This window comes from Lycium barbarum, chromosome 11 (assembly GCF_019175385.1).
Source record: "Lycium barbarum isolate Lr01 chromosome 11, ASM1917538v2, whole genome shotgun sequence".
In the NCBI taxonomy this organism is placed as follows: Eukaryota; Viridiplantae; Streptophyta; class Magnoliopsida; order Solanales; family Solanaceae; genus Lycium; species Lycium barbarum.
Window position 1 is genome coordinate 112,364,795 of NC_083347.1, and position 14,741 is coordinate 112,379,535.

A 14,741-nucleotide genomic window follows, 5' to 3' on the forward strand; every position below is an offset into this window, starting at 1 on the left:
TCTGTTTTAAAAAGAATGTCTTTTTTAATATTATATATTTAGTAAGTTTTTAATTTCAACATTCCGGTTATGTTTTTAATGGCACTCTTTTATAAGAAGAACTAACTTAAATGACCGTCTATCCAACAGTGCAAATTTGAAACAGTCGACGGATATAATTTATAGATATTCATGTATAATATATGTATAATGTATGTATACCAGCTAGGAAAGGTAAACACTGAATCCAACCGACTATTTGTGTAACAAAAATTACAGTGATATGATGGCATAATTTAAGATGACGTGATTCAAATTGTATGTGCCGTATATTGCAATTAATCAGCTGATAATTGGCATACCTTCTTCAGGGCCTCGGTGTAAACTATTATATAATGCGTAACTCCCAAAGAAAAGAACATTTTTTTGGCTCCATACAATTTTGATATCCTTATTAAGGCCGCATAAATTTGAATTTGCATCGAGAAATTCAACATTGAGAGTAAAATGTTTCTTAATAAAAGCGATTCGGTGAAGTTGGATGCATGGCTTGTATATATTACCAATAGTGATATTTTTAATTAATTTTTAGGATTTATGTTATAATACTTATACACTAACAGGTATAGTTTATTATAGACATTTATATGCAATCATCTTATAATAAATGATCTGTTTGTACAAAGAGTTTTACCCTTTTATAACTTTATGCTATCACATCACGATTTTAAAAAGGGAAAAAGTTGCTTTTTGTGATTGTGGGTACGTAAACCACTAATGAATTTGTTTCTCCACAAAAAGGAAGAACATTAGCATTTTTTTTTTGTGGCTTTTCTGAATATCCATGGGGTAATATTCTGACTCAACAAAAAAAAAAAGAGAACCTTTGGCTTGAAATGGGGAAGAATAAAAAAAAGAATTCCGTCTAGACTACAATGGATTCATGCCAAAGTAGTCATGCTATGATAAATGAGCATAATCGAAATTTTAGCCTACTGAATATAAGTACCAGATAAAAAATGCACAGCATATATAGATCTTCCACTCTACTGAGATCGAGAAAAAAAAAAAAAAACTACTCTTGGAAAAATCATAAATAGTTACTCTCTCCGTCCCAATTTAACTATTTTAGTTTGTCAGGACATGAAGTTTAAGAAATAAAGAGAAACTTCTAAATTTTGTAGTCTTTTAAATCTTCTGGCCCTAAGCTTGCCATGCAGAATGTTAAAATTAGAAAACTTACTAAATATAGAAAGCGATACTCTTTTTAGGACAGTCTAAAAAGAAAAAATAAGACACTTATTGAGATGGAGGGGGTCCTAACGAAATTGAAGAAAAGTGAAAAGAGAGGATGAAATAGAAACTTTAATTGCAAGCTCATGTGGGTGAACATTTCTTCCCATGCTGTATGTAATTAACCTTTTTTAACACACATTCCCATAAGCATACGCCTACTCTTGATATGCATAAGTTACAAACTTATACATCATATATTATAGGAAAATGGGCCAAAAAATATATACCTTTGAACAATTTGAAATAAAATAACTTTGTCCTCCATTTCACTTTTGGAACAAAAATGCCTTTGTTGTTAGTATATGCATATGGGAATGTGTGGGAAAAGGTTAATTATATACGAGCATGGGAAGAAATGATGTATGTAGTCGTGAATCGTGAAAAATACATAAACTTGCAAGTAATGTTTTATGTCTCATCTTCTCTTTTCACTTTTCTTCAATATCTTTTGAAGTAACAACTTGTGATTTTCGTGTAAGTAGTTTTTTTCTCGATATCAGTAGAGTGGAAAATCCATATATTTGCAGAACATTTATGATCTGGCAGGTAGGCTAAAATTTCGATTCTGCAATTGCATGCTAAAGGTCTAATAGTTATTTGATGTTTGGGGAACGTTTACACATATCCGTTGTAGTCTAGTTGGTTAGGATACTCGGCTCTCACCCGAGAGACCCGGGTTGAAGTCCCGGCAACGGAAAATTTACTTTTTCCCCGTTTCAAGCCATAGGTCTTTAGGTGTCAGATTATAGTCCTGGATTATAATTCTCGGACTAATTGAGATAAAATGACGGGGTGGGTATAAATTTATCCTCGATATCCCATGAACAGGGTGGGTATAAATTTATCCTTGATATCCCATGAACCAAACGACCCCTTAGTATATGCATGCGCCTACTGTCATCTGAATCAAACTTCACACATGTTCACGATGAAACTTGTGATGTAGCCAAGGCCGACTGCATAATAGTAGTTTATAATTCCTCAAGAATGGTTTGTCCTTATAACATGTAGGGGTCGTTTGGTTAAATGTTAAGAGATGGAACGACGTACAAAATTTGGATTAAAAACTGGACTGACTACTGCTATTGTAGAGATACAAAGATGTTCGTCAATTCAAGAAATAGGAGGTTGTGGAGGACACGAATTAGGGTAGAAGATTAGTCGTTTATCATATTAGTTTGTTACTGTTACTTTTCTTCATAATGCTTATTTATAGTATTGTGCCATGGCTCCTTTACTTTCGTCGATTCTTATCTGACCTTTTGTCCTACTTTTTCTTGAGCCGAGGATCTTTTGGCTTCCCTACCTTCCAAGGTAGGGGTAAGGTCTGCGTACTCTATACCCTCCCCCGATCCCCCTTGCGGAATTACACTGGATGTGTTGTTGTAATCTCAGTTCTACAGTACACCAGTACTGATAATTATCACAGCAAATTCAGAGAAGCTAACTCAGATTTATCGCCACTCGAAAAATCACTAAGTTATAAGACCAAGCCTGTATATAGTTGCCATTCATTTCCTTTTTCCTAGGCAAAACTTGATTTCAACTTTAGCATATAGATCATACATGTTAAAAGAACTTATTTCAAAGCACCAGTCAATTCCGCTTTGGGGCCACCCCCGACTCTACAATTATTTTAGGGGTATGGAGTTTGAGAAAAGAAAGAACTCAGACATTCCAAATAGCCAAATAGGTGAAAAGTTGGATATTCTAAATCAATGCTTGCCTTTGGATAATAAAAGGGCTATATTTACCATTTCAAAACAAGCCATTTTACAAAAATTTCCCAGTAAACTTATATACAAGCAACCTGACAAAGATCCTGCTTATATATGTCAAACGAGACAGTTTTGTACAAGAACAAACTTCTATGATGCCATGTGAACAACAATCATGGTCAAACTGCGAGCCATAGTTCTGCTAACGCAACATTACATGATGCAAGAGCTTTTAAGAAAGGAAACTCGAGAATAATTATACATTATTTATTAGTAAGTCACAGTACACGAGATACACGATGACATCGTTCATGGATGAGCAACTATACATCTGCCCACGACGAGATACATTATTTAGTGGTTAGTTAAAAGGACATAAAGTAGTACTTCTATGTGTGTAGTACAATGCTGAGATGATTTTTTCACATTGAACTCCTACCTGAAACCTGGCACTGGGACAGCCACAAATCTATATGTTCAACAATCTTTTCCCTTACTTTCCGAACTGCATCAGGGGAACTGCAGTTTTTGGCGTCACCTGTGATATCAAAGTATTGTCATGAAATGTGTCACGGTTCATTGTTTCATAAGGAGGAACTTCACAAAGCATCATGTCTAAGACAAGTTGAAGATTAATACACAAAGCCATGCTGGACATTGCTGGTAAACTTTGTGAAATGATGTGCAAAGAAGCTTTCTAATATTGGAATGACAATATGATACCACAGCTAATCAGATTGATGTTCTTATAATGTGTGGAGACTGGAGGCTATATTCAGACAATTGTCCCATTTGATGCTAACTTTGACTAATTTTATTTGGTTAGCAAACTAACACTATCCAGCTATTGTTGTGAGATTGTTCAAGTACAGTCTTACAAAAGTGTGGATATTCTGCCATCACTAACTAAGAAAGTTGCAGAAATTAGAACCCTCAGGATCAGTAAAAACTCTTCTTGTACAGTGCTGATATGATCAAACAAATTACAAACTTATGAAAAAACATAAAAATTGGAATTTTGATCATTTGAGTTTTTTTAAAGAGTCAAAATGCTTTACTAATGAGCAAATACGGATCAAAATTTACAATACGGGTATCTGAACTAATCACATTTTACAAGCAAACCTCTACCAGTTATTTATACTAAATATCTTTTAGTATGGTATGATGCAACAAGAGCGATCTTTTTGTGTTCCTCAAACCCCTTTCAATGCCTAAAACATTCTCCTATTCCTCCCAAATTGCCAAAAAGATAACAAAGTCACTTTCCACACTGCTTTTTTTGAAACCTTTCCAATTCCCTTTAGCCTCTACATTGCAATTACTCTGACACCATCTCTAATAACACCCAATTATATGTCAAATAACAAAAAGACATGGTCAAAGCTGTGAAGAAATTCACGATTGCACTTAAATACGGCTTGCATCTTCCCCACACTCGTTACACAAAATCTGCTTGCTCCTTCTAAGATTAACCACACTAAAAATTTCCTTCTCTTGTCATCCGCTTAGGATAATCTTACGTGATAGGATTTTACATTTCTTCCATTGAAATTCACAATTCATTTCTCATTGTATTGAAAGTGCTACCTATGTATGCAGTAGTTCAGAGTCACAGTTGAGAACATAATTAGAGTTTAAAGAAAATAAGAACAATAATTGCTGTAAGAATATTCATGTCCATCATACTAGTGGATATGCCAAACCAGTAAATTCTACACGGTTAACATCGAGATCGGATACATGCATACCTTCAGGGACTAAGGGAGATTGGGGGCAGCCCCGCATGTCAGTTCCATGGCCACAGTTATGGCAAGAGATTATGTATGAAGGCACTGAAAGTTGAAAACAGGTCTCAGAAACAAGAAAAATACTTGCAGTACAACAATTTAAAGTGAGTGGTCTAGCCTCAACAAAATTGTCACTTTCAGAAGTACTTTTAGCATAAGCCATTTTGTTTCTGAGAGAATCATATGACACAGTCATTATACATAAGCCAGCCCCGTTGATACTAAAATCAAGAGGCAGATAAATGAATTATCAATTGTTGCAGACGAGTTCATAGTAATAAGTATGAAGTTATGAATCACATTAGCAGATGAATTTTCAATAAGGGTAACAGCTTCCAAACCTTAATTTTTAAAACTGGACTGTGTTTCATTTTACTTTCCAAACCTTTACTCCTTACATGTTTATTTATTTATTGAAAGGTGCATGGTCCATTTTACTTTAAAGGAATTAAAACAAGCATTAATAAAGGCTGAGCATCTGTCATGGTACAATACACTGCCATCTAGTTTCACTATTAGAGCAGCCTAAAACTTACTCTCTAGGGAAGAAGTCTGTTTGGATGCATGTCGCCAGGGGTCCTGTGATCCATTTGTGAAGATAATCTTTGACCCTGCCAAAATAAATTTTTAACATAATGAAGTTTGTAATTCCATAAATATTCCACATTGAAGAAAAGATTAAATGAAGAACTAAATGACTGTTCATCCAACTAGAGCTCACACCCTCTCCGACATTGTTTTTCTTTTAAGAAAAAGTCTAAGCCAAAGGGAAAATGGCGTGACAAAATACCTATGGAAACAAAGACAGGTCAAAGAAATGTTCTATTCTTTGATTGAAACAGGATAATACTGTTCTACAATCACGAAACCCACCAGCACATGCAGATCAAGTTTAGAGCCTAGAGGACATAAACAACATAGGATAGAATGAGAGGTTATAGGGACCCTAAGAACTAGGTGTTACTCGTATGAGGGAAAATCCCAAATGCCAGACATTGCGTCCAATTAGATATTGAGTCCAATCTGAGAGTAATCAACCCCAAAAAACAATGTTTTAATATTTTCAAAGATAAAACATACACCTTCCTTTAAATGGTTAAAGAGACTGACCATACTCTAGAACACAACCATTAATATATCAAGTATTTACGCCCCCCCCCCCCCCCCCCCCCCCAAAAAAAAGTTGGGTTGAGGTGGTTATTTGCTTTTCTTTAACCAATAAGACAAGTAATAAACTTAAGCCCATAGTAATGTCATGTCATCACTTTGTAAAATGATCAGGGTTTGCTGTGAATGTTAGGACCGTTGGTTTAGCTATCTAATGTTTACAGCAAAGCACGACTGATTTACATAAAACAACAAGGGTAATGAATATAAGATGCACCCGAGTGGACAGCTGATTCTTCCTTCTTTTTCTTTTAAATAACTCAAGCATATCCAATTAACATATATATCAAATCAGGAGGGGAAAAAAAGGCAGAAATGAGACCGCTAGAAATAACTAGCGACTGATTACCAGCAATTTTGGTGCCTCCATAGTACAAGTTAGTTGCATCAACATCAGGATAGATACCGGCTCCAAAGACATTCCGGCACAGGTCCAAATGGTATCTGCACGGATCAATTATTGAATTATGAAGTCAGCTCACCAGAGGGTCACACTGGACTAAACAAGTGGAAATGGCTTAGTGAACAAAGCAAAGAAATATTGGATAGAGACGTTCAAGAGTAAGATACGTGCCTGGTATCAACTTTAGAAGAGCGAATACTATCATTCGAGGGTGCAACCTGAAAATATGCAACTTCTGTGCAGACCTGGAACCACCACAAGCGGTCAGAAGTATCACCATTTACAGCAGTGCTTTTCAGATTTTCCTGATCGTATGTTTTGACGCTGACCCCAAAAGTCTTAACATAGTACTCCTTCACATAGGTGGCATATGCATTCTGCAGATAAGAAATACAACAAACACTCAAACATCCATGTGAATATCTACTTATGCTGTCTCCAATATAGGAAATATACACTGTCAGAACCTAATCAAGTGTTCTTTTGTTTAACTACTGGTTCTAAGAAAATACAAAAGCATATCGTATAAATATGGGTATCTAAACAAAACTTCTGTTCCTTGCTGAAGAATTCTCTTCATGAATATTTCTGACAGGCTTCCTAAAGAAATATGTCTATGAATTTTATTTTGTTTGTTCAAGCCAGTATCTCCAAAAGCTGAGTTACAATGCCAGTGCAAGTTCTATTTTTGTCTTTGTATTGTATACAAGATCAGCTTGTGTAAAATTATGAACAAAGGTTCTCCTTTCTACCAAAATGAATGCGCTGTTTCACTTTAGACAAGTGAAATTTGATAATGTTTACCACAACTACCTAAACAACTTTTAAATTTAACCCTGGAATGCAGAAAGTTTGAATATTGAATCTTATTTTACCTTTCCCTAGTTAGTAGATTAATCAGTCCTGATTTCACTTTAAATAATGGTCAAAATAATGGTCAAGTCAGCTTTTGGAGAAAAATAATCAGTCGGGGTCGGGTCGGGGGGTTGCAACAAACAAAACCATACCACTAAATCTTTCCCAGACTTCTTTGCTTCAAGTAGCGGGATGCATAGTCTGTCTGGACTTCCATATTGAATCTAAAACGTCGAAAACTTTCAATTAGGAAATGTACGAACTCATTCAATAGAGAATATCGTATGAGTGTTTCATACATACTGCTGTAACTGCAGCATCTGCCACAAAGTACAGGAAGTCTCCATCATTTCTCAGCTGCAAGAAAACAGAAGTTCGTCTGTTAGACTAATAAAATAGAGCAAAATAACTATGTATCCTCTCCTTAATTGAGAACATGATGTAACATGTTTATTACTGGGTCACCAATTAGATCATACCTTGAAAGCATAAAAATATTTGGTTGAACAAAATTGTTTCTTTCGACGACAAAAATAAAAGGACTATCTATTATAGCGGTTCACATGACATATTTAACTCCATATGATTCAAAGAGTAATTTGTTTTATTTCTTACACACATCTGGTGCAAGACGCAAGATTCAAAAGTTCTCTTTATATTCTTCTTCATGTCTAATCAAATTAAGATACAAAAACACAAGGAATATAATGAAAAGAGCAATGCAGTGTGATAATTAGTTTCCAGGGTTAACAAAGATATCATCACCCATATGCTGCTTTAGGTGATCGAGAATACGATATCAGAGAACTCTTCTAGAAGAAAGTAAAGAAATCATAGAAAAAACCACAACCAACATGGAAAACACAAACAAAAAGTTAGAAGTTTGATACCTCATCAGCCTCAAACAACGCTTTAAGGTCTTTGCGATTTGATGCAAGTCTTGATTCTACTAGTTGGGTAATTTCTTGCAACACTGCTTTACATTCTGGACCAGCAGATTCACCAACCTATAGTAGGACGATCAGGAGTCAAATTTACTGATCCTTAAGAAATTGTGTCCGAAAAATCCAAAACAGAGCCACAAAAGCAAACATTCTAAAGTCACAGTGTCTCAATTTCATGGTGTTTGGGTCTATTCTCTTGTAAGCTTTCTTTTGGGACATATTCTCTTGAAAGTCTTTCCTTTTCTAGCTTATCCAGCCTAATGTTTAGACATTTCTTGTAGGCTCCTTCCATCAGGAGCATTAAAGTTCCGCCTGAAATTTGAAGGCTTTTGAATGATTTACGTAATTTTAATACTGACAATAGCGAAAGTGCTCTTTTGGAATAAGCAATTATCGAAAATATTTTGGTATTAAGGAGGAATATAGGCTATACGTGTTATAAAGTACATAACCTTATTATATAGCCTGTCACTTTCAGACTTGTATAGGAATTAGAGGGCTTTATTCTCAATGATCGTCTTCCTCCTTTGGTGATTGAGGACAGCTTGTGGTTCCCCCCCCCCCCCCCCCCCCCCCGTTTATTTTATTTCTCTCCCTTATATTAGTATCATTAATTTTTTAAGGAATATTCTAGTAAGCCTGTTTGTCCGGAAAACAAAACAATTACTACAAACTAAAGTAATTCTTTCTGGAAAACAAAACATAACCATAAGCACAAAATCGACCTTGGGCCTAACTCAACCCCAAAAGCACGAGGTGATGATTCTCCAATACCACATAAAGAGCCAAATCACCCATCCACAACCAATGAGGTAGTTTTGGACACCCCCACCGCCCCCCCCCCCCCCCCAGACACACCCAGGCCTGCCAACTGGAGCGTTGATAACATAATATGGGCTCGGGTAGCAAAGTATTGGAATGGGGTTTGAGGCTCGGCTGAGGGCTTGGCTCTGATAACCACGTAAAGAAATGAACCTTGGGCCTAACTCAACCCCAAAAGCTAGCTTGCTCATTTAGTGAGAATTGCCCGAGACCATATAAGGAAACCAAGTCCCCCGTCCAAAAACAGAATAAGACAAAAAGAAGGGCAGCCCGGTGCACCCAGCTCCCGCTATGCACGGGATCCGGGAAAGGGCTGGACCAAAAACAAAATGTTTTACAATCCAAAAGACCACCTAAGAAAGATAGAAATATAATAAAGAACATCCAAAAAGCTTTCCGTTGTATAACCACCTGATCCTAATAAGAAGAAAACATCCATAAATATAAACAATCACAGAAGCACAATTTTACCTGTTTGTCAAACTCTGAAAAGCTGTAAACTGCTTGAACTACTGCAGAGCTTGCAAGGCTTCCACAAGTTAGGTGAGGAAACTTCAAGCGGAACCATGCACTGAGGGCTCCTGAGTATGAAACACCAAAGACAAACCATGGGTTTTCAATATTGGATCTGTTGAGCTTCACGTTCAACGACTCCTGCAACATATCAGAAATATTATCCACCGAAAACTAATCATGCAAAGGGGTAAAAAGCGGAGTTGGGAAGTGGAAAATAAATCAGGGATGTAACATAGACTTATATGTACGCATCTAGATACGATGTGGTTAGCTTTACGGTGCCAACTAAAGGCTCATCAATTCACGTGCCCCTAAAATAAATTATTTTGTTGTCATTTTGAACATACATAAGATGCATTCACCAACAAGAACCAGACTACCCCCCTAAAATATGGGTCTTCAGATGTTAAGTAAGTTCTAGGCCAAGTTCTATAATCCCAAGGCATGTTATCCATGGCGCCGCAAAATTTGGAGGTTGGCTTATCCCAATAATATCATGCTATCAGATTAGAGATAGTAGTTAGAAGTGGAAAACAGTCAGGTTGGATATGGCGGGTCGAAAACGGGTTAAACAAAAAGGGATAAAGTATCCGGCGCGCCCATATTTAACACGGATTAAAAATGGGTTAACCGATGGATAATCAGGTGAGAACACAAGGTAAAAGCCAAAATAAGCTTAAGACTCCCAAAGCAAGAACTCATGAAAAATAAAAAACCAGACAAATGGGTATTGATAAAATGGATATCCATATTATCTATCTGGATGTCCATTTTTAGTGGATAATATCTATATTTGATCCTTTTTTAAAAAGTCAGTAATCCAACCCATGTCTAATGGATCGGATGGTTACTTTTTTTCTTAACCATTTTGACAGCCCTATCGAGGTAATCCCACGAGCTATCGAGCTGGATGGTAAGAAGTGACAGGCTTCGGATTGATGAATATTACCACAGGCTTCGGATTGAAGAATATTACCACAGATAAAGGAAATAGGATTAAGTTGCCGACCTGATAGAAATTCCTGAAAGCTGCCAAGTCAAAAAGTGCCTGTTTTGATGACAAATATTTCAGATTCCCAGTTGTTAAGGATTTGAAGGGTGAACTCTTCCCATAATACCGATGCTCAAGAGTAACGACAGCAGCTCCAAACTTCTTCGCTAAAACCTGTTAGACATGCAAGGTTCAGAAGTTTCAGGCGGAGTACAAATTACCGTCCAGTCCTCAAACCAAACGTAAAAGTAAGTCAGCTTATGGTTTTAGGCTTTTAGCCTTCCATTGCTCTACACGACAAGTCATTGTCACAGCCAGAAGTTGTTTGGATTCAAAATAACCTCAGTATAAAATCTGCATTCTTACGTGGGTGCTCGGTTACCATTTTTGTTTCTAATATAAATAAAATCATGTTCCACATCACTCATGTGGGAAATCCTGTAGTATTTTACACGGGACATGATGCGGAATACGAATACTTGTATTAGCAATAAAGATATGAGCATCTGAAATGACAAATTTACCCCTACACCTTACTTTAATTACAAAAACTGAAAACATGATTGTGTTAGATAATAAGAATTCCTAATAATTTTAGATTTACAGTAACTTAAAACTTGTAGAATGGCACTTCTTGAATTTGGTTTCACAAAGATTATTATTTTAGAAGTATTTCAGAAACTGAATGGACCATTTGGTTAACACTTTGATAACCAACCGATGCTTACAAGCTTTTTAGTGGTGATTTCAGAAAGGGCCAATCTTCGTTCTCAATTTTCAAAACCTTATCAAAAGTTTCATTTGACAAAAAGAAAAAAGTGTGAAGAGGGTTACTATTACACCTTCACTGAGTAAGATTTTATCCGACCATAATATACTTTAAAATAACAAGGAAGTGATGTATTATATGAGACTGTTTTTTTTTTTTTCTTTTTTTTTGAAAGACAAACTGCAAAATGCACAAAATATATGGGAATGGTTGCCAGTAAACGCCTCCTTGAAAAAAGAGACATGGATTATCAGCAAAACATCCACTTGTGATTTTGATTTAAGTCTCTCATGACTCAAACAAGCACTAATCTTTCTCCAGTTTAAAACTATGGACACACCCAACAAAAACCAAACGCACATTTTACATCCAGCATTAAAATTATGAACCGAAAGTCCAACCAACATTTCATATGCACCAATAATCCAATTATTACTACACTCCTTGTATTATAAATTTATATTCCCTACACAACCTAACATTGAACCAAAAGAGGGGAAGGGACATGACAAAAACTGATGGTCCTGAGAAACAAAATAAAGGGATAAAACAAGAATTTTAAGAATGCCATCACTAGGAATAGAGTAGAGTATCAGAAGTAAAGACTATCAACTTACACTGAGGTAATCGTTCGGTATCCCGCTGCATGCAGTTTCTCCACAAATTTTCAAAAATATCGGTCCATCAGGAATCCGGAAATAGTCAAGAAACTCATAGTACCTCTGTCCAAATTTACGATGATCCTACAAATTGCAGCAGCAAGTTATAGCTATACAATGGACCGATCTACTGTAACAAATGCAACTTTATGCTTTAGCCATCTTTTTATCTTAAACTATCTAGTAAATACCCAAAGAAAAAAAAAAAAAAACATCATTGTACAAAATCCCCTGCCCCAGGCTCCCTCTCTCGCTTATTTTCCACATTGTTTGTCCCTCAATCAGTACAAAATCATAACTTCTTACAGCAAAAACAAAAATTTATCTAAAGAACACATTTTTATTACTAAAAACTACAATTTCCAGTATATCTCACGACTTTTCCCAAGAAAAATGATGAACCCAATTATGAAACAAAATATTTCAAATTCAACTTAACAAACTCTCTTTCCTAAAATTACAAACAGATGTCATAAAAGGGTTCGCTGTGCAAAAGCGATACACAATACAGCTCCAGATGAAGGAAAAAAAATAAAAAAGGAAGAGGAATATTACGTAAGAAGACAGACGATCAAGAGTCTGATTGAATCCAGAAAAAAAGATTCTATCTAGCAATGCACACAATTATGAAACAAAATTCAATATAACCCAAGAAAATTTCCATAAATCAAATTCAACGTTGTATATAAGCTAATCATTCTTAACAAACTATCTTTCCTATGAATACAAATCGATTTAACAAAAGGGTTCCCTGTCCAAAATCTATACAAAAAATTACAGTTCCTACATCAGTACAAAATCGTAGCTTCTTGTTACAGCAAAAGCAAGAATTCGTCTAAAACAAACATTTTTATCACTTAAAACTACAATTTCAACGGTATACCATGGCTTTTTCCACTTTCAAAAATGCACAAAATTCAATACAACACAAGAAAATTTCCAGATATCTAACTAAGAGCCCGTTTGGATTGGCTTATAAGTTGCTTAGAAGCTGTTTTCAGCCTTTTTGAGTGTTTGGCTGGCCAGCTTAAAGTCATTTTGTGCTTAAAATAACTCAAAAAAATAATTGGGCACATTTGACTAAGCAAAAAAAAAAGTAAGTTAGACTACCAACTTATTTTTTTTAGCTTGCAGCTTATAAGCATAAGCCCATCCAAACAGGCTCTAAAAGGTTGTCTATAACATATAAGCTAATCATCCTTAACAAACTCTCTCTCTCCTAAGAATACAAACACATTTCACAAAAAGGGTTCCCTTTACAAAAGGGATGTCAAATTAAACGTTGTATATAAGCTAATCATACTTAACAAACTTTTATTTCCAAGGAATACAAATATCAAATTAACCCTTCTATATAAACTAATCATACTTAACAAATAAAATACAAATAGATTTCACAAAAGGGTTTACACACACAAAAAAAAAAAAAAAAAAAAAAAAAAATACGTAAGGAGAACAGAGATCAAGAGTCTGATTACGTAACCCAAAATCATAACTTGTTGTTACAGCAAAAAAAAAAAAAAATTAGTCGAAAGCAAACATTTTTATAACTTAAAACATGGATATCATGACTTTTTCCAAGAAAAAAAAAAATTCTCAATATGCACATAATTAAGACAGAAAATTTCAATACAACACAAGAATTTTTCACTATATCAAATTAATAAAAGGTGTATATAAGCTAATCATACTTAACAAACTTTTTCCCCCAAAAATAGATAACAAAAAGATAGGTCTAGATGAACAAAAAAAAAAAAAAAAGAAGAAGAAGAAGAGGAATATTATTATTACGTAAGGGGAAAAGTGATCAAGAGTTTGATTGAACCAGTGTTCTTCTTTTGTCAAGTACTTGCTTTTTTGTTGAAGAAACTGAGAGGTTGAGATTGCGTTTGAGATTGTAAGAAAGCTTGAGAAGAAAGCAACAACTAGTGCTAAGGTTGTTAACTTCATCATTTGGTTTTGTTTACTCTGGTCGTTTTGGGGCAACAAATTGAGGTAGCTTATACTTATTACATATCAAACCAATTTTGAGGATGACAAGTCTGATACATAAAATGGAAAAGGGCCTAAAATATACTTCTAACTAGTAAATTTGATCCATCCACTTTTTGGAACCTAATATATTTCGGACATTAATTTTTGGGACCTAAAATACCCTTAACATTAACTTTTAGAGTCTAAAATACCTCAGATGTTAACCTTTGGGACCTAAAATACCCCTAACATTAACCGTTAGGGCTTAAAATATCCCTATTTTTAACGGACTCATTTTAAAACCTAATTAACAATTTCATTTATTGCGTGGCAGCTTCTCATTGGTCGCATATGGATTTTTATTTAGTTGGGTCGCTGGAGCGAGTTTAAAAATGAAATCGGGTTATTATTGGGATTTCCGTTAAGACAGATATATATTTGAAAACTTTAATGACGGGAGAGGTATTTTTAACCCAAATTTATAATGGAGGTTATTTTTAGCCTTTTTTCTCAAAGTAGAGAGATATTTTTGACCCTTTTCTTAAAACTACGTGCACATTAATATAGTTTTTTCTTTTTCTTTTTAAAGTGACAATGAGGTTAAAGTGACAATGAGAGTTCAGATATGTCTTATGCGCAGGTATAACTTTTTTAATAACTAGTAAATATGTCCGCGCAAATCGCGAATGACTTATTAATTTACCAATGATCCTTCTCTAATGTTTGAAAATTACAAATAACAAACAATAGATTCTTGTAAAATTTAGAAAAATTGAGAATATTCCAACTTAAAGTTAAAAGTAAAAATAATAAAAGATAGATTATCATAAAAATCATAAATTTTGAGGATATTCCAAC

The 14,741-nt window shown here is 35.0% G+C and overlaps 1 protein-coding gene and 1 non-coding gene across 3 annotated transcripts; one reads left to right on the plus strand and one right to left on the minus strand.

Annotated features, from left to right (window-relative positions):
• Positions 1-1,899: 1,899 nt before the first annotated feature.
• Positions 1,900-1,972, plus strand: TRNAE-CUC (transfer RNA glutamic acid (anticodon CUC)). The gene has a single exon. It is a non-coding gene; the product is annotated as a tRNA-Glu (tRNA).
• A 1,267-nt stretch (positions 1,973-3,239) lies between these two features.
• LOC132616655 (probable serine protease EDA2) lies at positions 3,240-13,962 on the minus strand. 2 transcript variants are annotated; one of them, XM_060331208.1, is made up of 13 exons: positions 13,701-13,962; positions 11,868-11,993; positions 10,500-10,655; positions 9,446-9,628; positions 8,099-8,215; positions 7,512-7,565; positions 7,361-7,432; positions 6,525-6,730; positions 6,300-6,394; positions 5,320-5,394; positions 4,745-4,828; positions 3,433-3,531; positions 3,240-3,324 (listed from the first exon to the last, which is right to left on the minus strand). In XM_060331208.1, exons 1-13 carry the CDS (start codon positions 13,860-13,862, stop codon positions 3,317-3,319), a joined length of 1,437 nt encoding a protein of 478 aa, XP_060187191.1. In that variant the 5' UTR covers positions 13,863-13,962; the 3' UTR covers positions 3,240-3,316. The 2 variants fall into 2 exon arrangements, with proteins under 2 accessions (XP_060187191.1, XP_060187190.1); XM_060331207.1 differs by having other exon boundaries at positions 3,240-3,531; positions 13,701-13,961.
• Between the last annotated feature and the right edge of the window lie 779 nt (positions 13,963-14,741).

Excerpts from the sequence above, each read along its gene's own strand:
- LOC132616655 (XM_060331207.1), bottom strand. The coding sequence starts at position 13,862 with ATGATGAAGTTAACAACCTTAGCACTAGTTGTTGCTTTCTTCTCAAGC. Across the intron at positions 8,216-9,445 it reads TTTCAGAGTTTGACAAACAG|GTTGGTGAATCTGCTGGTCC; the intron begins GTAAAATTGTGC and ends GTCCTACTATAG. Across the intron at positions 4,829-5,319 it reads ACAGACTTCTTCCCTAGAGA|TGCCTTCATACATAATCTCT; the intron begins GTAAGTTTTAGG and ends TTCAACTTTCAG.